This window comes from Argiope bruennichi, chromosome 7 (genome assembly GCF_947563725.1).
Source record: "Argiope bruennichi chromosome 7, qqArgBrue1.1, whole genome shotgun sequence".
NCBI classification, from domain to species: domain Eukaryota; kingdom Metazoa; phylum Arthropoda; class Arachnida; order Araneae; family Araneidae; genus Argiope; species Argiope bruennichi.
The window spans coordinates 114,909,664-114,937,539 of NC_079157.1; the positions used below are offsets into that span (position 1 = coordinate 114,909,664).

Here is a 27,876-nt window from a genome sequence, read left to right on the forward strand (position 1 = left end):
TAATTCTAAGAAATGAAATGCCATGTAACTCTGTTCATTAAGCAGAAATTAAAGAATAGATAAATAGTTAGTATATTAACTTAGATCAGAGATTCTAAAATAATCTAATTCACCTCTACGTTCTTCAACAATAATAATATAAATGTTTTAGAAAATTAAATATTGTTTTGAATTTTTTTAATAAAAATGCATTTAAATGTAATTAAAATTTCTAATATTTTATACCAATTGATTTATGTTACTGAATACCCCTGAAAATGTGGTACATCTAATGAGTACAAAGTTTTTATATGTACTTTGTTGCATTACAATGTTTTGGTTTTATTCCTAAATCCAAAGGTGAACGCCAAACAAAAGAGAAAATTAGAAATATTAATATATTTATTGTTGGGAATTGTTTCAAATTATTTTAATTTTATAAAATTTGGTTCAAAATTGTAGTTTTTAAGAAAGACTAATGAGTTGAAATCAAAATTCTAATTTTGGTTTTAATGTCTATTTTTCACATCTTAAAATTCATTAAAAAATCTTTCATTAACACTTTTGAAACATTTTGGATCTTCCATGAAGATCTTTGCAGATCTTTAATTAACACTTTTATAAATTCTCTTCGAATACAAACTGTTAGAGGGAGGGAAAGCATATGTTGAATACAAGCCAGAAAATATAAATATCCATTCATAAAAAATAAATTTTGATGTACAAGAAGTAAAAGAATAATTTAAATAAAATCGATTGAAGTCTCAAAATTCCGCATCTCAATAATCTACTCAATAATTGTAAGAAATAATTCAATTATTTGCATCGACATCATTTAATAGACAAAAAAGGTTTCTAATAAGTCAAAATTATCCTAGAAAGATATTTTAGAGAAATGAATCTTTTACAATCGAAAATATACTTAAAACGTTATTATCTGCTCCCAGAAAATGAACACTGTTTTAATGATTGTTTGAAATGCAATAACCATTATGATCTACAAACAAGATTCATTTAATTTGAAGTAAACATCTATAGAAATCATTCCAGACAGGAATTATTATGTAGAAAGTTGATATCGTGATAAACATTTGAAATAAATGAAAATAAATTTACTTTAAGAGCGTAAATACAGACAAATCATTACATTTTGAAAGATTTTCTACTTAATTTACAAACAAATACTAAATAAAAATACTTTTAGTTTCCAAATTATTTGATCTTATTCAATTAAACGAGGAGTGTCTTTTAGTAATATGATACTTTAATAAGGGAAATAGGGAAATATTTATTTAAAAACCTTTCAAATCTAATTTGAAATATTAACTAAGTGTAATGCCGCATTTATTTTACTGAGTTTTATATTAAAGATAATTCGATATAATATATACTACTGCATTTGATCATACAGATGATATTTTCATCAACAAAGCAACGTTATTCCATAAATATTTCTTGAAATGCAAGCGAAGGCATATTAAATTTCCCTTGTTTGATTTATACGTAAATTTAATTTAACAATCAGAAGATTACTTCCTGAAAAATTGTTAAAATATAAATATTATTTTTATAAAGAGTTATATAATTTAAAAGTCTTTATTACAGTTACATAAATGTCAATTATAATTTTAATATTTACATATCAGATACAATTTTAAATATGTATATTAGATTAATATATATATAATTATATCACTAAATTTATTAATTAGTATCATATAAGAACATACTATCAATACTTAATATAATAATTATTTAAAATTTTACACCTTGTTTATTTGAAGTTCAAAAATTAAATATTGGAAGAAGGGATTCAATTAAAGGCTATATAAACGTCTCGAACTGAATAAGATAACATAAATGCCGCGATAAATCGTAGCTTTTCAAATAAATTATTGATGTTTACCCATATGGCATTTTGAACGTCTCTTAGAATTTACGATAAAGCGTTCATTTGTTTTATATTTTTTAAAAATTCTGAATCAATTTATTCTTTAATTACGAAATTTTCTAGCTGTATAAATCATTAAAAATGTTATGTTTAACAGATATATAAAAGACATAGGATAACGATACGTAAATTAACATGCTAGCCATTACGTTTAAATTGTAGGTATACAGAATTGGGTGGATTTTAATACTATCTGGCGAAATTTTTATGAATGCTACTTGAAACATTTATGAGTATTCGATTAAAATGAACTGAGTTTGAACATTGGTGATTTAGCTTGAATCATTCTTTGATCCCGTTGCGTAACCTACTCCAATTATTAACTCGTTAGATTTGGTTGTCCCTAACCAACCGTTCAATAAATTTAAATATTGAATTTCATGTAATGAATAAACTTTTAGTTATCATATTAACCCTAGGTGGAAATTTCAATTTCATGCAATTCTTTTCAAAGGAGACATTGAATTCTAGCATTGCTTATGAATGTTGGTAACAAATTAATATAAAAGTTTAACAAATTAATATAAAAATAATTTTTAATTCTCTATTTATTTGATTGTTGTTACATCTCTAAAATGCGGATGATCAATCTTAAATAAGTGAAGTTCCACGAGTATCACTTTCCAATGCTAGAAGGATTGCATTTTTTTTTTCAGGAATTCGATTACAGGTATTTTTATAAATCACTCTTTAAAACTTTCTACAATATTGTGAATTCATTACACAATTTTTAAAAATGATTAAACAAAATAACTTAACAGAATTAGGAGTTTTTTTTTTACACCTACATATATCGTTGTTACAGAACAACTTGTCCTGTGATGGGGGATGATGTGACACATATGCGTGTGTCATATGCGTGACACATATATGTGTGTATCATATGTGACACATATGACACATGCATATGTGTCACATTATCTTACATATAATATGGTCTCAATAAAATGGGTTACATATAATATATCTCAATAAAAAGGGTTACATATAATATGGTCTCAATAAAATGGGTTACATATAATATGGTCTCAATAAAATGGGTTACATATAATATGGTCTCAATAAAATGGGTTACATATAATACGGTCTGTGTTACATATATATGGTTACATATAATATGGTCTCAATAAAATGGGTTACATATAATACGGTCTGTGTTACATATATATGGTTACATATAATATGGTCTCAATAAAATGGGTTACATATAATACGGTCTGTGTTACATATATATGGTTACATATAATATGGTTTCAATAAAATGGGTTACATATAATACGGTCTGTGTTACATATATATGGTTACATATAATATGGTCTGTGTTATATTACATATAATATGGTCTGTGTTACATATGGTATGTGTGTGTTACATATAATATGGTCTCATTCATATTTTATAGAGTGTAATATATTCATATTTTATAGAGTGCTAGTAGGTATATAAATTTTATTCATATTAAACTTAATTTCATAAGCTGCTCTGATGAACATAATCATAATTATTGCCTAAATTGCAATTTTTACAAATACAAAATTTTAGAGACTTGGAGCTATGGTTGTAGATCCATTCCTAATTGTGACACTGAATACAGCCTGCATTTAAAAAGGATTCAAAAAGTTTTATGAAACATGTCGTCTTTCTGTCTGTCCAAAGATAGCTGTTAAATAGTACTTTATATTTTATATATATTATAGAGTATATTTATATTTTATAGAATATCATTAATTCTATAAATTTTATTCCCAATGCACTTAATTTCATAAGGGGCTTTGATGAACAATAATCATAATTATTGCCTAAGTTGCAATTTTTACAAATATAAATTTTGGAAACTTGGTGCTATGGTTGTAGGTCCATTCCAAATTGCGACACTGAAAGCAGCCTAGATTTAAGAAAGATTCAGAAAGTTTTATGAAGTAAGCTTTTCGCCGTTCTGTTTGTCCAAAGATAGCTGTTGAGGAACACATTTATTTATCTGAATTGATGTTATTTCTCTTATAATACTTGATAGTCTTCTCTACATAGTTTTTTTCTTTGCAATTCGGTTTTTCGAAGCATTTTTATCGGTGAATCTATTAAAATGAAACTCAGGATTAGTTTTCATTTTGACATTTTTCCTATTGTTAGCTTCTGGAAATAGCCTTATTTCTCGTTGGCTGTTATAAATCTCTCCTCTCCTCTTTCTGTAGAAGCAGAGGGACTTATTTCTAATGAAAGACTTAATAGTAATATAGAAGGGCTTCTTCCTATATTAAAGGAGTTTCTCCTGTTTTTGCATGAATGCTTCGCGCATCTTTTCCCAAGTTTTATCCCTCAAATAAATCTGTTGTAAGTGATTAATTTTGGTGGCGACAAGAAGTTTTCAACTCCAAGATAGTTTTAATAGAGAGCTAATTCCAGTTGTGGAGAAAATCATCGTACTTTTCTTTGGTATTAAAGCAATTAGCATGTAATAGAGGAAATATCATATTTGGAGATAATTTTTCAAGGGTCTTTCCTCATCCATAAATCAATGAAACCAATAGTGAATTTTTTTGAAACGTGCAAACGCATATCATGAATAGTATAAGGAAGACGAACATATTTTACGGCCATATTTCATTTTAACATTTAAATGATGCGTTCAGAAGTAAGGTCGCCTCTAAGGTCTCTTTTCTTAATATCTATACAAGTTTATCCGCTGAACCTACCATTCTTTCAGATGCGTTTGAACGAGTAACGTATTATTTTTAATAGGAAAAAAAGGAACTGAATTATATGAGCTCAAATAACAAGATCAATTCAATATAAAGTACATGCCGCCTCTGCTTATGTTACAGCTCCAACCTGCTTGATGCATTTCTGATTATTATCTTTCTTGACATCTGAATCTCTGTCAGTCTAGTCTGTACAACGATGTAAATGCCTTGACAATGGAATTTGGATCTACCAAAGACATTGCGAAGATTTTAAAGGCTTGGCCATACTGTGCCTATTAAAATCTGGACTTATACTCAAGTTAGCCTCGTGAGTTAGTAGAGTGAGTAAGAAGACTTAAGCTTTAGCCATTAGAAATGCTGACAAATAGTCACTTGAAGATTTTTTTACATTCACTCCAGGGCGTTGGGAATTCTGTTTGATTTTAATTGGGTAATGACTCACCAGTTTTTGTACTTCCTAAATGGAAAGACCATAGCATATTTTAAAGCATTTTTTTAAGATAGCCATGTTCTGTTTTATTAGTCTAATTTTTATCCATCTCCTGTTTATCCGTGAAACTCCAAGGAGATATTTTTTCATTGACAACGTTAGTTAAAATGGTTTCTGAAATCTGAACTGAAAATAATTCATTAATGTAATTTATATGCAGCATCCCAAAGAAATATATCTTAAAAATTTAATAAAATATATATTGTTTATTTATTTTATTTTATTTTATTATCCTTAAAGTAGTAAAATTCGAAGATGATAGTGATTAGAATCACAACTTTCAATTACTAGCAATGTTCATTTTACTGCAGATGTCTCTGGAATGGCACGAAATTAAATCCATGCTCATTTATTCTGCCTTTCGCTATGAACAAACTGTCACCACTTCTAGAAACATTTCTCGTGCAAATGCACTCCTATGATCTTTCGTTTATAGTAATTCATATAAATTTTAAAAAAGAAAAACGTGTACTATGTAACTAAAACTTACACTGTAACAGCTAATTCATATTAAATAACTACGAATTATCTATTGTTACGAAATTTTGTATCTATATAAGTGTAAGTAATATAATGAAGTTGTACAGAACTTTTCATTGTAACATCGCTTACTTGAAATACAGGATTTCTCGCTATGCAGAGATATTTCTAAAGAATTTAGAACAAATAAAAAAAAAAAATAAAAAAAAAAAACTTACAAATAACTACATAGTTAAACTTTACATTAGTAGTTTTTTTACTAACTGCGAGTAATCCAAAAATCTTCGAGGAAGCTACATATGAGAGCTACCAACCAGCAAAAGAAAAGAAAGTTTCAACCGATGGTTAATTTAAAATACGAATACAACAACTTATACCGTGCAACAACTAGTCCCGTTCTCCCCTGCTGTTTGTAATTATTTGCAATCATATTTTTCAAACATTTTACTGACATGATAAAAGCTTGGAACAAAAAAACCTGATCATCATAAAATAATGTATTGCACCAAACATAAGCGCAAATAAATGAAATAAGTATAATTAATCAAACAATAAAATGAATAAATTGATACATAAAGATATTGTACATAAAGATATTGTACATATGATATTAAAAATAGTGTAGAATTTTTACATAACAAAAAATAAATCACTCTCAAGAATAAAAAACATTTAATTTTGAAAATGCTGAAAACTGCTTTTCTAATGAAATGTGTCATGTCTGATTTTATCTTCGCGTAGCAATCAGTGGATCATTCCAATTTCAGCAGTTGTTGCAACTTTTATTATACCTAACGATCAAGAATGTTTTCAATGTCACATCCAGAAAACTAACCCCTGCACGTTTTTCACTATTCCCCGTATAATCAAGACATTTATGTCTACGTCTGTGACGACAACGACAGCAAACGAGGAACTCGCTAGAGCCGTATCTCGAATATCTTCTGGAGTTAATGAGGTTACTTTCGTACAAACAGACTTGATTCTGCCCATATATATAATATACTAATCTTTATTGCGAAAAGTTTCCCTTTTTGAATTTGATAAGAACTTGTTCAACTGTGTTCCTCATATTTATTTCCCTTATTTTTTCAAAGCATAAGCAAATTACCATAATGGAAAATCACGCTCTCGTTTTTGCATTAGTACTTTGAAAAAAGTTTTTTTTTTTAACTTCCCAGTTACAATTCCTAATAAATAATGAAGAAATCAAAATAAAATTTAAGAAAAGTTTTGAAAATATTAATATTATTTATTAATAATTTAAACATTATTGTAATTTCTTTTCATAAAATAAAAACTTATCTATAATGGAACAAGCAAAGAATATTTATAAAACAGATACAATAACGTCAAAAGAATTATACATTTTAATGTCCTTTAAAGTGCTGTTTGGTTAACAAATGATTTTTTTCTATACCATTTATTTCAGACTAAACAGTAAAGTAAGATTAAAGAAATCAAAGAAAAGAAATCGAATAAAACCTGAAGTCAAATTTATTCGCTTGGAATGTAATGAATAAAATCGATGTACAGAGATCACTCAAAATCCAATATGCGAGTCGAGAAGCGTCGGTTAAAGTTAAGCAAAGAAGTATTTGTAGAATGATTTTTATTTAGTTTTTCTCTCTTTTTCCTCTTTTAAAGTGAAGAACCGAATCTTTTTTAGTTTCCAGGGAACATTCACCCGCTAAAAGAGAAAAATGGAACACTCTGAAAGCGATTTTATATCCTTTAGAGCTAAGCCTAACTTTGTTTGATAACGCAATAGATTCCTTGATTACCTTTAACACGGGATCTTTCCTTATGTGCCCCTTTCAGTTTTTATTTACTTTGAAACTTTTCTACCTTTCCTTTCGCTCTTTCTTTATCGTAGCTTCCTTTTATTTTACAGGACTGGAATGTAATCCGAACTAGATTTGGACATTTACATTCACTGAGGTTTGAAAGGGGAGAAAAGAATGACTTTTCATTGTATTTGAAATCAAAACGTGTGTGTTTTATATATTGATTTCCTTTTCGAACTGATAAAATCTTTCATTTAGAACATAACAAAATCATATATTTGGAGCATTGGCGGATGATATTTTGAAATACAGATCACAAAAATGTATTTTCAACTCAATGGAAAACGGAAAGTTTTCTTCTTGTATCTTCTCACTATTACAATTTTCCTTTTTCTTTACTAATACGGCAATATAGTTGCAAAATAACCTGCTGAGTTTTTGGCTTTTTGTTTACACTGTTACCACAACAAATTCTAATATTAATTTGAGAAGAAATATATATTCAGTTTAGTTTCTCGTTTACGAAGTAAAAAGAAAGTATCATAATCGTCAAAAAATTCTAACTCGAGATTTTGATGACCCTCCATATTTTAGTCCACCCTGAATTCTTAAAATACATTTTTGGTATTATGCTTGTCTGTCTGTCTATAACAAAGATAACTTAGAAAAGTTTTGAGCTAGACACAGGGAATTTGGTATTTGGTGTTTACACCAAATGTCTTGATTTCTGTCAAATTTTGAGCAAATTCTATTCTGAAGGCGTTTGTTTCCGACTGTTCGAATATAAGTTAACACAACAATTACAAAAAAGAAAAGAGATACAGATTTAACATCTTTAGTGTAGGCCCAAAACTAGTAACCGGTTGAATGTCCATCTGTCCACACTTTAAACAAGTAAAAACAATAATTCAAAAATACAGTGACTTAAATATATTTAATTTGGTATGGGATTTTGTGGCTACGATTGTAATTTTGTGTCCAAATTATAGTTTCATTTTTTTGGGAAAACGTGTCTAATTGCGCGGTTTTCGTATGCTATTAACCGCATCTTACAGATTAATCGCCACAACATTCTCCAAGGATCTCGCGATAGATTCAGTAAAAATGCTAAATTCATGCCAAAGTTTAATATTTAATAACTATTTTACGCTTATGTATGAAAATCATTCTTTCATTAATTCAATTTCGACAATTTTTTGTGAGGAAAGGATGTGGTAGAAACACTTTTATATATGGAAATAAATTTTGGGGAGATGCAAATTTGATCAAATGTAAAGTATTGCAATTTTTTCATTATCGATTTTGCTTTAAACGATTCTGTAACAAAACTCTGCCATTCAAAAACTTGAAGATCTCTGAAAACAGTTACAGGAAATGATTTTCCAATCAACTGTAGAAAGTAAAGCTTGTTATAAAAAGTGTCTGTCGATGTATCCATACTTTTTAGTCACTATTGGGGAATTGGAACAATTCAATACTACAGCCTTTCTAGCTAAACAGTTCAGGGTTATACAGGTCCTATCTAAATACATGGGAATAATACAGCTGGAGCAACATGCTTATGCGTGCACAATGAAAGTATTATTTGCTTATTTCCATTATATAAATATTGAATCAAAAAATTTCAATTAAAAATCAAATTGCACACATTGGTTGTATAGGAACTAATTGCCTAGCAATCGGTAAGATTTTCTCGACTGATAAGATTGTTCAGAAAAATCACCCTGCACTTATCATCTTTTATTATGTATATATAAATACTTAAATAAAGCAAAGTGAAGGAAAATAATTTTAATCAATGGAAAATCATTTGAACAGTATTTGAGTCAAATATCAAAATTCTAAGAAAGATGTTAAGAAGATTTAATTTCTTCACAACTTATGAAGTATTAAAGCAGAATTATTCAATGCATTAATACTACAAATGCGAAGAATCATAACATACTTTAATATTTAGGACTAAACCTGAACAAATATCTTGGTCCATTCTGGATGGTAATTCATAGTAATATTTGTAGTGCACTCTCTCATAAACTAAAGATCAATATCTTTACACAAATAGTAAAATAGATGAACCATTTAATAAAACATCGTAATAAAAGCATAACAACTTGTAATAAAATCTCTGCGAGCTCGTTGACTGGAATAGTAAATGTTTGGCTATGTTACGCTTTCGTTATTTTATTGTAATAAAGATTACTTTTATTTGGTAGCTATTTCCAATTCTTTCTAATGTTAAAAGACTTTCCAAAACTACATACATAACTTTTTTCGTATGTAACGCGTTTTCCTATAAAAGTAACCATTGCTCATCTATTCTTCATGATTTATGATAAGATAAATAAACGTCTTGGAGAAAAAGGATATTCGATCACAGCGAATGCTTAGTAAAAATTTTATTATCACAAGGAAAAAAATAATTTTATTGCGTGCTGAATAATTCCCGGCGTTCTGATTACTATTAATTTTTGGTGTACATTTTGGATTTAACTGTGACCAAAAAGCGCCAAGAAAGAAATGTCGCCAAATTATAAAAATGTACTGAAGTGCATTATTATTTATTATGAAAAATTTTGAAAGTGCGAATCACATGTTATATAGTTTGATTGCTAAAATCACCATATTGGTGAGCCGGCGTCCTTGCATAGGGGTAGCGCATCTTCCCCGTGATCTTCCCCGTGAGCGCATCTTCCCCGTCCCGGGTTCGAATCCCGGTTCAGGCATGGTTGTTCTTCATCTGTGTTCTATCTGCGAGGTGTGTGAATGTGCCCCCCTGTAAAAAGGGGTTGTGCAAGCGAATGTGAGTTTCATCTTTATATGAGCTAGAAGTCAGACTTCTGCCCTCGGGTGCTACTGCACCCCCTTTCCGTGGTAACGCGGACACGACATCATCATCATCACCATATTGGCGAAATTTTTCCTTGGCGCTTTCTGGCAGCAGTTACAACCGACAAGTTTCGTTTTTGATTTCATAAACTCCTTAGATGTTTAATATATTTATCACAAAATAAAATATGGTACTTATTTATAATTATTCTTTACTCCATGTAAAATATAAATATACTTATTTATATTTTACATGCTCTGAATTGTGCAAAAAAAAAAAAAAAAATTAATGATTTCAAAGCTAAATCCTTATAGCTTAAAACTTATCTTCTGTTCTTAATTCTGTGTATTAAAACAAATAAAGATGCGTCGATAATAAAGGACATTCGATTATCACCAATCTTGTTTTTGTGCAATGACACACTTACTAAGACAGAAATTTAATTAAACTTTAATCATTTCCAACTTCCAAAAAATTCTAGTTAAACCACAAAAAGCAAGTAAAAAAAACCCCTTGTGCTTCGCTTTCCCAGCAGCAAAGTACTTTGACATCAAACTTAATATCCTTAACAACTCGCCAGAAACTGCAGCGGGCCATGATGCTCGGTCCCATCTAAGATTTAATAAATTATCGCAGATTCCCAAACCTCTTCTCTATGGCGGGGGGAAATCGTGCAGTAATCAGCGTCATTGTCTTTCAACAATGAAACTCGCTTTATTAAGTGGGCGCCCAATGGTACCATCATTTGATTTAACTTGATCTCCCGGCTTCAAAACCGTACCGAAAAGTAATTTACTTAAAGGGAACGTTACTGGAGTCTCATCATCAACGAGACACCAGTATCAGGGAAACGCTTGCTCAATTAATTTAATACCATCCCTGCGTGCTTTACCAGCTCATCTCGATGAATTCCATTTAAAAGAGATTAAGACAAAAGCCCGAGTAATATTTTCAAGGACGGCTTTGTCAGTTTTGCTGATCGCTGCGCTGCCAATCTGTGGCTGGAAAAGTAGAGAGTTTAAAAAGACATTTAATGAAATTCTCGTCGTTTTAAGTTTAATTAAAATAAGAGGATAAACATGTTAAAACCGAGTGGTTTCGTCAGAGAGACTTAGTGACGGAAGTGGAATTCTTAATGTACCTTGTACGATTTTAGTTTTGTGTTCGGTGTCTAAATGTATAATATTTAATGAAGAACTCGGGTTCATAAATTTTAATGATTTTGAGAAGGTGTATGCTTAAGGAAATGAACGTTTAACAGATGGAAAAATATAACTAAGTATCATAAATTAAGAGATTTTTAATTAGTTTAGAGAAAAGGATTTGAATTATTAAATGAGGTTTCATCACATTTATTATGAGTTATTGCGAAATTAGATATCTGCTAAATATATTTAAAGAGGAATGGAGATTTTTATTTTCCAAGAATTTATAAAATGTATTTAAAATTGTTTGAAAAATTCGTGACTGATTTAAAGTTTATATCAAAATATATGGGATGATTAATATTTCATGGTACCAATTGTAATGGCTGTGGCGGGACACTGTGAAGTTCACTTATTGTATAGGAATATAAGGGCGCAAGTTGTGCGGTGAGATTCAAATGCTTGAAATAAAAGGAAACAAGAATGGAGTATTGAGTTTTGGAGTTCGATGAGTTGAACGTGGTGAATGAAAACGAATGAACGAACTTTGGCCACCTTTATCTCCTGATTTATATAGTCTCGATTATTTTCTATGGGTACATTAAACAGTTTTGTTTATTCAAACACTTGTGACTCGGGTGAGAATCTCGTTGCTCAAATATCCCCAGTTTTTTCACGTGCATTTAAAATACCTTACGTTTGAATGTTTACGCAAATCGCTTCACAGACGCTATTAAGTATGTGTCATTTTTGGTGGTTACAATTTCGAGCAGTTATTGTAAACATTGCTATGGTCAACGAAAACAATGAATTACTACTGATGAGTAGCTATATTGCACCATATAACACCATACCAAACAATGCAATACGAAACTTGCCCTACCATACTGTATTACACAATGCCATAACATACTTTTCCCTACCATACTGTACAATACTTATGTCAGCACACCAAACAATGTCCCACCTTTATTTCACCCTACTCTATTACCATACCATACCATACCATACCATACCATACCATACCATACCATACCATACCATACCTACCATACTGTATTATACGTAGTTAATAAGCCTTTAGTCTTTCCTTTTTTTTCTTTTATTTCTTGTATTTATGCCTCCCCATGTCACTTCTGTCATATATTCCTATACAATAAATGATTGCTGTAATGTCCTGTACCAACTCTTAAAGTTTTTACTATGAATTCGGGATTACTCTGTATTTTCCCCTTCAAATACATTTGGATAGTAAGAAAGGTGGGACATTGTATGGTGATAATCTGATATTAAGATATCAGATTCCCATTCTTTTCTAAAATCATAATTAGAAATGATATCTTACTACAGGTCTCTTTTTGAATAAACAATGGTAAAGGATTGACGTGATGTCTCTTTAAATTAACACATGATTGATATAATATACATAAGTATGTTTGTAGCAAGTAGTAACTCAATCTCTCACATTGCTATTATGAAATTTATCATACACCAACCGAATCGGACAGAGACTTGTCAAATGCGCATGCGTGCTTAGAACTACTGGTAGTTTGTTGTGAACTGTAGATAATTTGATCCGACATGTACTGATGAGAAGTGAATATAAGCACAAGTTCTCATAGGGAAAAAGCAGTTAATAATAAAAATTTAAAGTAAATAATTATTATTTTGATCGCATGTATTTATATAATGTATTTATAATAAACAAAACAATTTTGAAAAAGCTAGTCTGCTGTTAAAATTTTTATTTATGCGCGTGTTTTTCAGAAGCGTTCTTTGCTTCATTGTACTTGTGCAACATGCATCGCTATTTTATCGGTCTTGAGGTGAGGAAGTAAGAAGTTTTAAAAATCTTAAGGAAGTGTTCGCTGTTTCTTTTTAAATTTAATTAAAACCGAAAGATACAAACACTTTTAATCTATTCGAAAATGTTGGAAAAGCAATCTTTAACGCATCTTGCATGGTTCTTTTCTTGAGTGAGACGTGGAATGGTTTAATTAATAGAAGCATAATATGGTTCATGTGTTTAATATGATGTATGAAAAGATGCATTTGTTTAGAACGCTTCAGACAGGATAAACTTATAGCTGAGTCACAAAAATTGAGTTGCTTGTATATATTTAGAAGAAGCACTATAAGTTTGAGTGAAAGTTAGACAGTTATTCATAAGTTTAATGAAAGCTGTTAAGTAATTAAGTTCAAAATATTTTAGCCATCTCATAGAATAATGATAAGACACTATAATGTATTTTTTAAAGTTTTTCTATGTTATTAAATGTAAAGTGAAATTAATTACTTGCTGATTTGACATCGAAAGAGATTTTAATGAATGAATTTCCTTTCATTCATTCATGTCTGACGAAACCATATAAATCTAATAAACAGTAAACCTCGGCGAAACTTTTAAACACTCCAAATGTTTTAGAATTTCATTGAGTCGTTAAAATTAATTACTCACAAAATTTCAAAGGCAATTCATTGATGGTAAAGTATCTATGGCATTTAATATTAGCATGAAGTCATGTTTATCATTTTCAGTAACTAATATAGCATGCTGTTAAATTTAGTAATTCTTTAAAATGCTGCATTAAATGGATAATTTACATAAGATAACTCTGCAAAAAAGATTATAAGGGAAATTCGCTTCATGATAATTATGGTAAGAACAGGAAAAATTTTCGACAGAAAATGTAAATTTCATTATTAATATTCATTTTAGAAATACCATTAATAGATGGCGCCAACTGCATAATATATCAAGATCTCGTTGCTCTGCAAATGCTTAACTAAATTGTTTTGAGAAAAAGCTTTTTGGAAATGCATGCTGGTATCTTTAGGCTTGTAAAGTAACAGATTTTAAATTTGTAATAGTAAATGAGACATTTGAACTTTGGTTTAATATTATATTTTATCCAAATTAGCCGCCTTTGACAACCGATTTGTTCACCAAAATTTTTGACTTCTTAGGCTGTTAAATGATTAATATGAAATGTATTTTAAACAGATAAAAATCCACCTTGTTATTTATTTCAATTGAAAAATATGAATTCAGATGAATCAACTGACTGCAAATTATATTATGTAATAAAATCGGAAATGAAAGTTCTACTTATTTACAAGTTAACTGTTTTTGACGAGTATACTCGCCATGGAAAAAGTGTAACATTTTGCGTTATGACAAGTTTATTAAATGACAATTATTATATTTATATATAATATAATTGTTTAATTATATATATATATATATTAGCAGTACCCGCACAACGTTGCCAGTGACATAACATCTAAGAGGAAAAATTATCTTTAGACTTAAGTCTAGCCTCCATCCGATATGATATGGGAATGTCACGCGGGATCAAATAGCTATTTTAAAATCATCAAAAATAACTACAAAACAATTTTATAGCACATATTCATAAATATTTAGGGCTATGCTTTGATATACAGTCATTTGGCGCCTTGCGAGGTAGGCAATTTTTCGATGGCGCATTGTTTAAGGTTACATGACCGCCATTTTTTTTATGTTACTGTATGCTTCTGTATTTCGATCTTCCCTGTTTATTTCCCTTGATTTTTTCTTGCTCTACGTACTTCTTCTGCTTTTTATTTTCGATTAATTTTTTTTGCTTTCATTTCATTTTACTGCATTTATTGACTTTTTTTTCTATATTTCCGTTAATTTGCTGCAGCGTTCCTCGGAACCTTTAGATTGGAAACGCAATTGCTACCGTTCGCGTCACATACAGCCATTTCGCTAACATTTGGCGATAAACTTTTTGGGTGAAAATGACTGTGTATCAATGCTGTCCCATATTTAGTCTGTTGAAATGGTTTCAATTTTCCCTTGTAAACAACACATACCTTTTGATTCATCTTTCCATTTTAAAGCTGGTCTAAGCTTTGATATACAGCCATTTTGCGCCGTGCGTAGTTGGCAATTTTTCGGTGTCCTTTTGCTACCGTTACCCTATTGCTGCCATTCTCGCCACATTTGGCCATTTCGCTAAAATTTTGCGATAAATTATTTTTTGACGAAAATGACTGTATATCAAAGCTGTTCCTTGCAAATGCACAGTCGCCTTTCTACCCTTCAATATTTCTCGCCCATCGTCCTTACTAATTATTATTTTTTATTATCTTTAATGCACACATAGAGGGTGCATTCCAGAGTAGTTTGGAATATGTTATGTTCACTTATGCTTAGTAGTTCTACCACAACAATTTTTTTTTCTGAAAGCCTCCCGAGAAAAAAATACACATTATATTGTGAATTTCCTCTAAGTTTCACTTTCTACAGTTATAACTAAAAAACTATTAAGACTTTTGAAAAAATCTAAAAGACGAATAAAACTCTGTACGATTACCAATAAAATCATATCCATACCATTATCCTTATGAATTTTGTTAATTTTATATCATTTTTTGAAACGTTGCTTCTCAGGCAACCATCGGCTAACTTTTTCCCCATTCCCGTTTCCCTCGTATGTAAATATGGACAGACTATAGACATTGTTCCTATTGAAACCGAGGCATCATTTCTGTAATCCATATATGGAGCGAAATTCAGAGCGGTGTACTCCTTTTCGGACCAAATATAAGGAACGTTTGTTCTTTCACTTCTTCTCCTATGTCTCAAATTTAAATGTCTTTCTCTAACAGGCGAGATTCATTTCACCAGACAGGCGAGATTCATTCTGTCTCTGTAATTCAATTGCAATGGGATTTAAAGAGAGACGGTTGCTTCGCTCAGCAAAAGACTCTCCTTTGAAGAAAATGTGGACATTCTTTCGCTGATATTCGCTAACCTAATGTTTTTTCCTTTACATTTTCATTATCACGCAACGAACGAAGGGTTTTGGAATTTTATGCGCTCCGGCCAAAGTTGAATTTCCTTCTTTTGGGAATAAGATGAATCGCTGTTAAAATCAGTCGCAAACAAAGAAATGTATTCCATATGAATACCACAATTCTTGCTATTTGCACATGCGAATTTTGAGATTTCCGCTCGCGCGCGGATAAGTGGAAAGCACAGATACTGCTGCTTTACGCATGCGTGAATCGTAATAGGAAAATAATTGAAATCGCAATTATAAAACTCGTTTTTTTATTTTGATATAGCTTCAATATACTAAAACCTATCCCAATAAATGCCCTACAAAATGGTACAAATATCTCCAAAATTAGTTAAGTATTTCTAGAGTTTTAGGGTTCGAGCATAGAGAAGAAGATTTCATTTTATACTATGTATAGATATACAGGATGGTTGTAATTAAACTTCCCCTATAAACAGGATCATACAACGGAAACGGGCGAACGGATTAAAGCGAAATTTGGTATGTAGGCTGTACACGATATGTACTCACGGAATTTGGAAAAAAAAAGTTCTAAAATGTCCACCAGGGGCGCCTTTTCCGGAAAAATGTTAACGCAATAAAGGACCAAAACGGAATACAGAAACAATATTAACATTTATTGACTAGTTTCTGATCACCTTGTCATCGAACCGTATTTAGTAAAGATAAGGAAAAAATAACAATACGCTGTGTGAAAAACATTCAGTTTGCAGAAACAAGAGCAGATTAGGATGCAATTGCACAAGAGGAGAGGTTGTGAATCCTGTCCAGGATGATGTAGGGAACGGTGCACCATGTGATCACCCTCATTCAACTGCAAAATTTCAAGTCGATGGACAATGTGTTCAACAGCAGATCGTAACTGACCAGTTGTAATGCTTCGGAAATGAAGCGTTATGGAGTTCTTTGTCATTCAATGTCGCAACAAGATACTGTCATGATTACAGCCGGAAATATCGACATAAAAGACATAACAATAAATCCAAACGTTTCTTATCCTAACCAGTTTTGCATAAACCTTCCTCTTCTTCGTAAGCATGCAAATTTCGCCAATTTTTTCCTAGAATTGGGAGCTTTTTCCGGTTTGACATTGTATTACTCATAATTCTTGTTCTGAATTGTTAATATTAATAATTCTTAATTGTTAATATTAATAATTTGTTCTGTTTTCCGTTTTGGGTGTCTATTGTGTTAAATTTGATATTTTTCCGGAAAACGCGCCCTTTGGTGAACATTTTGGAACTTTTTTCTTTTCTGAATTCCGTGAGCGCATCTCGTGTATAGCCTATATACCAAATTTCGCTGTAATGAATTCATCCGTTTGCGTTGTAGAAGCTGTTTATAGGGAAGTTTAATTATAACCACCCTATATATATATATATAGGGTGGTTATGACAGTTTAGATACCCATGTTCCGAAGAGAGCGAAGCAGTTAAATGGTTAATGATTGGCTGAAACACGCTGTTGAATATTTCTGAGTATAAATTCCATAAAAGTTAAAAATATTGTTACGTATAAATTATCAAATTCAGTTAAAAATATCATTAAATTACTTTTTGAATTTTATGATAAAACAAAGATTATTTTTGTAAGTTATTTGTTTAAGAAGATGTAAACACCAATTTCTATACACACGTTATAATTTTTACTCATTTACCGACAATTAAATCTAATTTTTCGCTTAATTAAACTTTCTGTTTCAAACCTACTTCTTGATTTCTTCATTCCTCTGACTAAACGCACTTAATGGCGAACCATTACCAAAAAATTTTTAATCTTATTTTATTGCTTTATTAATTACTTCTCCAAAACATTCGATTTGATACAACTGTGAAAATATTCAATAAAGCAGAAGAAATGAAGGTGTATTTACACTCGGCCAATTATTAGACGGCCAGTAAGGCAACGCATGCGCAGAAATGAATTGATTTAAGTTCGCTATAATTTCATAAGATAGATTCAGGTATCCCATGCTTGCCTATAAATTGTCTTTTTAGTGTCTCTGAATTTCTCTTTTTTTTTTATTGCATATCGTGTTAAAATGATGAATATTCCCACAAAGAAACATGATAAAATAGAAAAAGGTAAAAAAAATCTAAATCTGGAAAAGTATAGTAAAAAAAGGGCAAATAAAATGAATAAAAAAAAAAACACAACTTCGCATCAGAAAGAACAAAGAGCAAAAAATATTGGAATTAATCTATGATAAATAATCGATTTTTTCCCTTAAAAAACGTTAAATTTTACAAACGCATGCGCAGTAAGAAAGAAATATAATACAGCGGCATGTTGTTGTCCCGTCGGGACAAGTACTTGCCATGGACCGAACATCATTTTTCGGTCTTTCTACGCATGCGCTCCCTACTGGCTGTCTTATAACTAGCCAAGTGCAAACCAACCTTTAGTATGAAGGTTTGTTTCCATTTGAATGTTGCCATTCTACAATAAGTAATAAGAGCGATTTCTTTGATATTTACGTAACATTTTATACATATAGGTAATCCATTTTAACATAAAAAGGATATGTTATAGAATAAGTCAGTAAAAACTATAATAATTGACTTTGTATTCACTTAGAAACGATAGCAGGAATAATTCATCAGATGTTATAAAATAACTTGTTTTTCTCGTCACAGGCCAATGATTTAATATAACGAATCCATCAAAAGTACCATTTGCGTGTGTTTAAAAAATGAACTAAAAGCCAGAAACATAAATTAACCGATGTGATCTTCCATAGATTATTAAAACACTTTCCTAAAGGTATAAAATTTTAAATACAAAATATCTATCTCCTGTAATCTACTTTAGAATTATTAATATCGGTTTATCAATTAAAGTATGGTAACAATAGATGTCTGCACATAAAACATTCTGACCATCACTGCCGTAAACAATCAAAAGTCAAGCCTAATTATTGCTTCACATCGCACAATGCTATTCTTATTTTCAAAAATTAAATTAAAATTAAGGAAAATTCGCCGCGGCGCACATCATAATTCACTTCGAATTTATTTACTCTTTCTAAGACCCGTTAAAACTAATTAATGAATCCACTATACACTCCAGAAAAGGGGAACTGTTTCCCCTTTTTTAATCTATTCACTTGATTAGAACAAACCAAACCAGTTTTTAAAGCGAATGATATAGCTAATGAATGCAAATGGCGATTTATTATCGCACATTTCCTTTCTTTTTTAAGTCTCACATTCGTAATTAACTCGATTTGTCAGAAAGTTAAGTAATCTCTGTTATATACTTTATGAACGGAACTCAATAAATGAGTTTATGATAAATCTAGAGAGTCAAGGCTGAGAAATTAAGATTCATTTGTATCAGTTGGTCCCCAATATTTATTACGAATAATCAAAGAAACTTTAAAACGGAAAATGTAGTTTCTTAATTTAAAGAAATGGAACATGAAATTAATGTCTTTAAACTGCAAAAGTTTTATTTAATATATGGGAGGGTTTTTTTTAGTATAATGATGATAAATTTTAGGTAGTTCGTTTCTCGATGAAGCCGAGAGACATTTTAGAATAAAGAAAACCAGAGTACACAATAAATACTTAGCTTAAATTTAATTGAAATGCCGGACAATGTTTAGGAAAATAATTGAATATGGAAAACAGTTATCTAATTTTATATTTCAAATTTCGTTATTTTCGGTTTAAAAATCAAAATTTATTGTTATTCTAATGTAACAAAAGCTCGCAGTTAAAATTATAATTCTTCAAGATTGAAATTGTTCTTATGTAAAATGAATATTTCTATAATTTCTAAGAAAAAGTATGTCTGCCTATTTCTTAAAAAACTCTGAATTGCTATTAAATCATTAATAATCAATATTTAGGATATTAACATTAATCACAGAAAAAAAATGTTCTAGGTAATTTAGCTTTCAAAGTTCTCTTCAAGATAATGAATCTAAATTTTAACTCAAAAATTCTTATTGATTTTGTTCAAAATATCTTCATATTTCAAAAGAACAACAATTTATTTTCACTTAAATATGGAAGAAATATATTAAGTATAATTTTTAATAATAATGTTATTTGAACTACTAAGAAAAATTTGTTATTGCATGATATATTTTAAATGAAAAAAATACAAGAGACTGAAAAATTGCCGTTGTATCTTTTGAAATTTCATATTCATAATTCCAACTAATGTCTAACATATAAATTTCAAATTCAGCAAAAAAATTCTTTTGCGTTTTAAACTAGCAATTCTTGTGTGTGTGTATATATATATATATATAATATTGATTTGGATCAAATTTTATATTTAAATAATGTTTTACTTTTTAAGTTTATCTATATAGGTTTCTTTCCTGAAACTCCTCGTGTTTACAAACAAAAAAAAAAGTTTTTTGTAACTAAATATTGCCATTTGTCTATACACGATCTAGTGGTTAGTGCTTTTTCTCATGTTTCGATCTCTTTTCTGTAATTAAATTAATTTTTGCTTATAACTAAAAGAGCCATAGGATAAGATTTTATCTACAATTTTCCAAAAAAAAAAAAAAAATGCCGAGTGAAATTTGATTTTCTTGGTATTTTTATATTAATTTAAGAGACTCATGATGAGAAATTATGATTAAATTTTGTAAACTAATCTTATATTTATCTCTAATGATTAACAAAACTTTTAAATGAAAACATCTTAATTTTTAAAAAAATTAAACACGAATCATTATTTCATTAAATGGTTGTAATTAATTTGCAAGAGTTCATGTAATGTGTAATTTTGTGTATGATCGACTTTAACATTAATATAGTGGAACTTTGCTTAACGAATAAAATTCGTTCCGAACCCTACTCCTAATACAAACCTACTCCTAATACAACCCTACTCTTAATACATTCGTTAAGCCATAGTTTTTCCTATAGGAATCCATTTAATATAAGAAAGTGCATTCCATTTCTAAAAAAATGAAACATTCCTAAACTAATTTATACTTAATGTTATTTATTATAATTAATGTATTGTAATTTATTATGATTAATGAAATTCTTTGTGTGTTTTTAGAAAGCTATTTAAAGACATCTATTTTTGGCTATGTATCGAAATTTGGAGAAAATGAAACATGACATCATTGCTAAATAATTAGTTAAGTGCGTTCGCCGTGCAAACACGTTAGATCGAAATCCTCATTTTTATATAGTTGATATACAATTTTTTATCTAATAAAAAAAAAGAAATCTTATTCGCTTCATTATGATATTTGCAAAATATACTACACCATGATTTGTATTGCGTACAACGCGTATATGCGTCATCGGTTGGCTTTAAAAAGGGGGTTTGAGGAACCTTAAGAAAAATTCCTCCGTTAAATAGTTAAATGCTTAGTGTTTATTGTTATGCTTGATTAAAGCTATGCTACTGGGCGTACGATGAAATAATTTCACGTACTTTCGGCAATTCGCTCATTTCACTGGAAGGATGTTGCTTTACTTAGTATATTATTTCTTCCTCTCCTGACCAAATATGCTCCATAACTTTTTTTGATGTGACATAAAATGCAACTCCATATCCAGAAGCGTTTCGGTTGCTCTATATTCATCCACCAGCTCATCGATGCCGTTGCTATCACTTTCGAGCCTTATAATCTTGTTCAGAAATACAAGATCTCGTCGATTAAGGGCTTCACTTGCATTTCTTCAAACCGCGGAGTCGTATTTTACAATATTATCTTGCCAAATCAGAAATAAGTACTAACTTCAAACAAATGCTCATCATAAACTAATATAAAAGATCTGATCACGATATCCAGCGTGTGATGTCATGATGTCTCATATTTATTCGTTTTGCGAAACAACATTTAACGAGTCATTTATTTTTCATATTTTGTTTTACTTGTTATGAGAATCATTCATTTTGTTAGGTGCTTGTAAAGTGAGGTTTGACTACATATCATACAATATTATTGTATGCTATTTATTTCCATTTTTTAAATTTAATAATTTTAGTTTTGAACAAAATATTGCGACTAATTTTTTAACATGCAAATTAATTAGAATCACGAATGTTAGAAGCATGAAAAAAGGTTTATTGATAGTGTATTTAAAAATTTTAGTAACTGATGGCGCTGTTGGTGGAACAAATAGGTTTACGAGATAAAACACTGCATTGGATAAGATAAAACATTCAATAAAAGCTTACAAACTGGCCTCAAGTAACATTATTATTGGAAGAGAAGAACTTTTTACACATTAATCAACAATCTTAGTTATTTAATTTATTATTTTTAATTAATAATTTTAATTTGGAATAAATCTTGGAAATAATTTTTTTCAACCTGCAGAATAATTAGAAGCAGCACAAAGGTTAGAAAGCATGAAGTCAATTTTATTGACAATTATTTATATTTATGATGTCAGTAAAATTATGTCATGAATGATGTCATGAAGTCAATAAAATATTTATTGGCAATACATTTAAAAATCTTTAGCAACAGATGGCGTTGTTGGTGGAACAAATAGGTTCATGAGATAAGGCATTGGACTGGCTAAGATAAGCAATAACACTTCGTAAAAGCTTACAAATTGGCCTTCAGCAGCACTATTACCAGAAGGGCAAGAACTTCCTATACATTAAGCACCATTTTTATTGATGCAACATTTTTATTTTTATTTATGGTTGCTTTCTAGCAATAATTGCTTTAATATCATGCTTATCATAATTTAATATCAATGATAAGAGGACATTTGTCTATACAATCAAAAGTTTCGAGGTGTCAACTCGGAAGATCTGAGTGAACTTGGTTAATTTTGATACGGTTAATATTGAAAATTTATTGTAACATCCATTGAACAGATGTTAAATTTTCTGTTTTGTTCAATTCTACATAGGGCTAAAATAGCGATTATTGTTATTCGCAAAATATTTTAGGATAAATAAAGTCAGCGTATTTTGAATAAACAGATGCATTATTATGCAGGTAAAATGCAACTCATTCTTCAAAGAATTCTAGTAAATGGACTAAAGTACATGAAATGTTATTCGATATTTGTTTCATTACTAATTTTATATCTCTTTCAATATTTTATTACAGGGCAGATGTTCATTACAAACTCTAACTTAGAGTTAACTATTGGCAGATGCTAAGGATAATAAAGCATCTACAATATTTTACTAAAAACGAAAATCTTGTGTATACTGATTTATGCTTCCAGAAATGAATCTTCTAATGAAATGATTAGTGGGAGCGAAAGCATTTTTAACATGCTGATAAACCTGCAGGGCGTTTCCGCACGAAGAAGGAAATGAAAGAGAAAAGGGAAAGAAAGGAATTTCGAGAATTCTTGATAAAATAAGAAGTTGCGACCTCTTGTGTCGAGTTTGTGAAAGGATGAGAAAGATAATTACGGTGATTAAGTTCGGATAAAATGAATTACAACGAATTGTTCTACCCGAACTTCATTTTTGTTCAACAAAAGTGACGGTTCTTTGAGTTAGGATGGGAGACACGCTTTGTTAAATTTTACATCGTTGGTTGCATACAAGGTGTGCGGCCGTTGTATTAAGTGGGACTTAAAAAGAAATTTTTGTTTCATCTGCTAATGGATTTATTGAATTCGCTTTAGATCTTAGTCTTTCAGAAATGAGAAATTATGCTCTTTGTTTGTGTTTAAATTAATCCAGTTTTTTAAAAATGTGAATGAAAATATCTTGAAATTTCGCTTGATGCATTTTTATTCGTAATCCTGCATAGATTTTTGTTAAAGAGTAATAAATGGACACACTGGACACGCATCTGCTTCTGTGCCATATAGAATTCAAATTTAATAGATCAAAAGTTATTCGTAATTCGAAGAAATTATAAATAAAAAAATCACTTGTTTATTAAATTGTTGTTAATAAATAACAATATATTGTTAATAATAATGTATTATTAATAAATAACAATATATTGTTAATAATAATGTATTATTAATAAATAACAATATATTGTTAATAATAATGTATTATTAATAAATAACAATTTATTAATAATGCTTTATTAATAAATTATTATTATTACAATAAAATACCATTGCTATATGTTTATAATAATTATTAAAATCAAATATCACAGCTATATAAATCTTTAAAATTTATTTTCTGATTGTTGTGATTCATCATTATAATTACATCATTGCCATGGTATTATAATTATATGATGAATTTTTGAAGCTTTGCTTTCAATATAATTCCAATTAATTAAATTTTCTATTTACTGCTTATATTGCGTTAAGTTGCAATCATTTATATATTCTGAATGAGCTCAAACTACATACAGTAATAGCACCGTCAATCCCATAAAAATTTATCAAAAAAAAGAAAGTTTAAGTAATTATTAAAACGGCAATGAAGATTGTAAAATTATTTATTTAAGTAATTGAATTATTTTAACAATTTAGTTCATTTGTAAATCATTTGCTACCGTATCAATATAGACATATTGTGATATAATCTCTTGGCCATAATCAACACATCATTTTACATTCCAGTACCAGCACAAGGGTTTGATCTGTGTCTTTATGTATTATGACATAACACAACACTATCTTGCTCTCTCCACTGCTTATAAAGTTAACCTTGTCTAACCTGTTGGATAGATGCAAGGTGAAAAAAACCTCCCACTAGGACTTCAGAGAGATACACCGCAAATAACTGTATTTCACCCTTTATCTGAATAAAAGATAAAATTTAAAAAGAGGATTACGAAGAAATAAGGAGCATAAATTAAAGAGAAGTAATGCTATCCACAGATGCAGCCTTGTATATATTTTTTGAAATCGTTAGCTATGTAAGGATTACTTAAAGATTACTAATTAAAGTAATTAATTGCTTAAAATGATTTTTAAAAAGTGTGAATTAAAAGCGTTGTGTAGCAATTGCGTATAGAACTTGAGACCTGAAGTTTAAACACAATTTTGAGGAATAAAATACTAAGTTGTGTATTTTAAAGGAAACACTATAAGACGGTGCCCTCAGTAGTGACCTAAATGCAAGTCCTTTAATAAAAAGAACCACTTTGGTTATATAAAAATGAAAAAGATTAAATTACTATCTCGCGCGTATGTGCAAAAAGGTGTAAAATGGTTACTTAGTGGCCTATATGAGACAATCTCCCGAGTCTATTTTAAACTAATATTTTGAAATCTGTTGCGATTGATCGTTCAGTTGATTAAGTACTGAAATTTTACTATTTTGTTTTTTCTTTGTGGGAGTGTGACTAGTTGGTACTGTGGGGTATTTAAATTATGAAGAGAGACTTTAAATGAAATGAATGAATTTTTATGAAATTATGAGGGGGGACTTTAAATTGATTTCGATGTAATCGCTTTGATCTTGAATGATGAATAGGCTTGGAAAGGTCTTAATATTTATGAATATGATTTATAATGACTTGAATCTCGGTGCGAGAAAATATGTTCGATGCTATCCCCGTATAATATTCCTGTACAAAACTGATTTCTGGCTTTTTTTTATGTGTCATGATAAAGTTATAATTAAATCGATGACATAGTATGCAGAGGATCTCTTGGTATTATAAGCGGATATTGTTTTGTTCTACCAGTTCTTTTTTAAATGTTAAATTTTATTTCTTTATAGTGTGCCTCTATTTAATCAAACTGTTTTATCAACAGGTTCTCCATCTCCTTCCGTAACGTGGTGGCGAGACTCAGTTCTGCTGGATGACTCGTACCATATCACGACGCAGGGTTACGTTCGAAACAACATAACACTCATTCGCCTCAAGAGATCGGATTTGTCCGCTATCTTCACATGTCAAGCCGCCAACAACAATCTTACCGTTCCAACGTCCAATTCCGTCGCTCTAGATCTCAATCGTAAGTACCTATTTATTTTAGAGCTTCATTCACCCAGCAACCGATTGGATACAATATCGTCAGTGTGTCTTGGTAATTTTAAATTCAATTTGTTTCCACCGTTGATAATGAAGTTAAACGTCACTGAATATTTTTTGCTAATCAAAAAATTTCTGATGCAGTGTTAAAACAACTGTACATGGAATTCCCGAATTCATAATAGAATCTTTGAAGACTGGTTCAAGCCGCTTGAACAATCATTTATTGCATAGGAATGCTAAGGTGCAAATGATCAGCTCAGCTTCAAACGCAGGAAATAAGAGGTGAAAGGAAAGAGAATAGAAAACGTTGGAGTGCTATGAGTTGAGTGTGGTGATCGAAAACTTTGACCATCCCTCTTTTTTCTGTTTATAAAGTCCCGGTCACTTTCCATGGTGCATCAAAGAGTTTTTCCTGATGTAATGTAAATAAAATTATATAGGATGATCCTAAATTCCTGGTACAAACTTTAAGAACTGATGCAGGGCACTGTAACGATCATTTATTGCGTAAGTATGTATGGGCTGAAACGAAATAAAAGGTAAGGAAAATGGAATTAATGGAAAGAGAATAGAGATCTTTAAGGTACGATGAATTGAGCGCGGAGAATGAGTCATTTGTCCATCCCCGATCTTCTTATTTATAAAGCCTCGATTACTTTTTATGGACACATCCGAAGAAATTTTGCGTATGCGAATACATCCGATTCAGATGAAAATCTCATTACTCAACTAATCGCAGCTTCTTCACATATACACTATATACCTAGCATAATTGAATGCAACTCTTTTCCCAAATGTTGTCAAGCATGTATCACTATTGGTGGTTGTAATTTCGAGCAGTTATTTTAAATATTGAATTTATGAACAACGCACTAAATAAACACTTGCTTTGTTTTCTTTCATCTTTTTATTTTTTGTATTTGCAATTCAATGTGTCACTTGCGATCATATATTCAGGAACAAAAAATTGTTAGTGTCCTCAACCAATTCTTAAAATTTGTGCCAGGAACTGTTATTATTAACACATGTGGTGTCAGGGATTGCAATACCGGACCAAAATTTCAATACCGGTATTCGGTATTTTTTAGATTTTAATACCGAGATACCGGTTTTAATACCGGTATTAGAAATTTTAGAAAAAGAAAGAAAACATGGTGTTTCTTTGTTTTATTTGCCAATTTTATAAGAGAGTGTAAATATCACAAAAAATAATATGGAACTTATAAATTATAACAGTATATAAAGAATCACAAAAAAAGTAAAGGAACAACTTATTTATTTAAATCACAAAAAAAGTGTAAATGTCATTATTTAGTCTGCGGTACTATTACAAATTTTTGAAATATGATCTTAAAAAACATAATGCATCAATTGTACTGTCATTAAAGCTGTAAAGTAATTTTGTGTAAAAATTACCAGCTGTCGAAAACGCTCTTTCGGCATCTACGCTAGTTGGTGATACTGTTAGCAATGCGCGATATACTTTTTCCAAATATTTATCTCTAAATCCCTCATCTTCAAATAAATCAATTTCTCGTCGGATGGTTTTGGATATCGCTGATTTCTGTATTGTATTTTGGTTCGTTGAATTTTTATTTATCGCTAATTCTAATTTTTGTTCAAGAGACAATTCCTTTTCACTATCGACATTATTGTCATCATAATCTTCGATAACTGAACCGAATTCTTCTGAATGTGGATAGGTTTGTGGGTAAAAAATTGTAAGAAAATTTACTATAAACTTAATCAGATTATTTTCTTTTCTTCTTTTTCATTTTCATTTTTAAAATCATTATAATT

At 29.9% G+C, this 27,876-nt stretch overlaps 1 protein-coding gene across 3 annotated transcripts in view; it reads left to right on the top strand.

Moving 5' to 3' along the window:
- The window catches only part of LOC129974840 (nephrin-like), a 654,834-nt gene that overhangs the window by 335,669 nt on the left and 291,289 nt on the right, over positions 1-27,876 (top strand). For all 3 annotated transcript variants that reach the window (XM_056087607.1, XM_056087606.1, XM_056087608.1), the window contains exon 4: positions 25,853-26,056. In XM_056087607.1, coding sequence (XP_055943582.1) covers positions 25,853-26,056 — 204 coding nt within the window. The remainder of the gene's footprint in view (positions 1-25,852; positions 26,057-27,876) is intronic.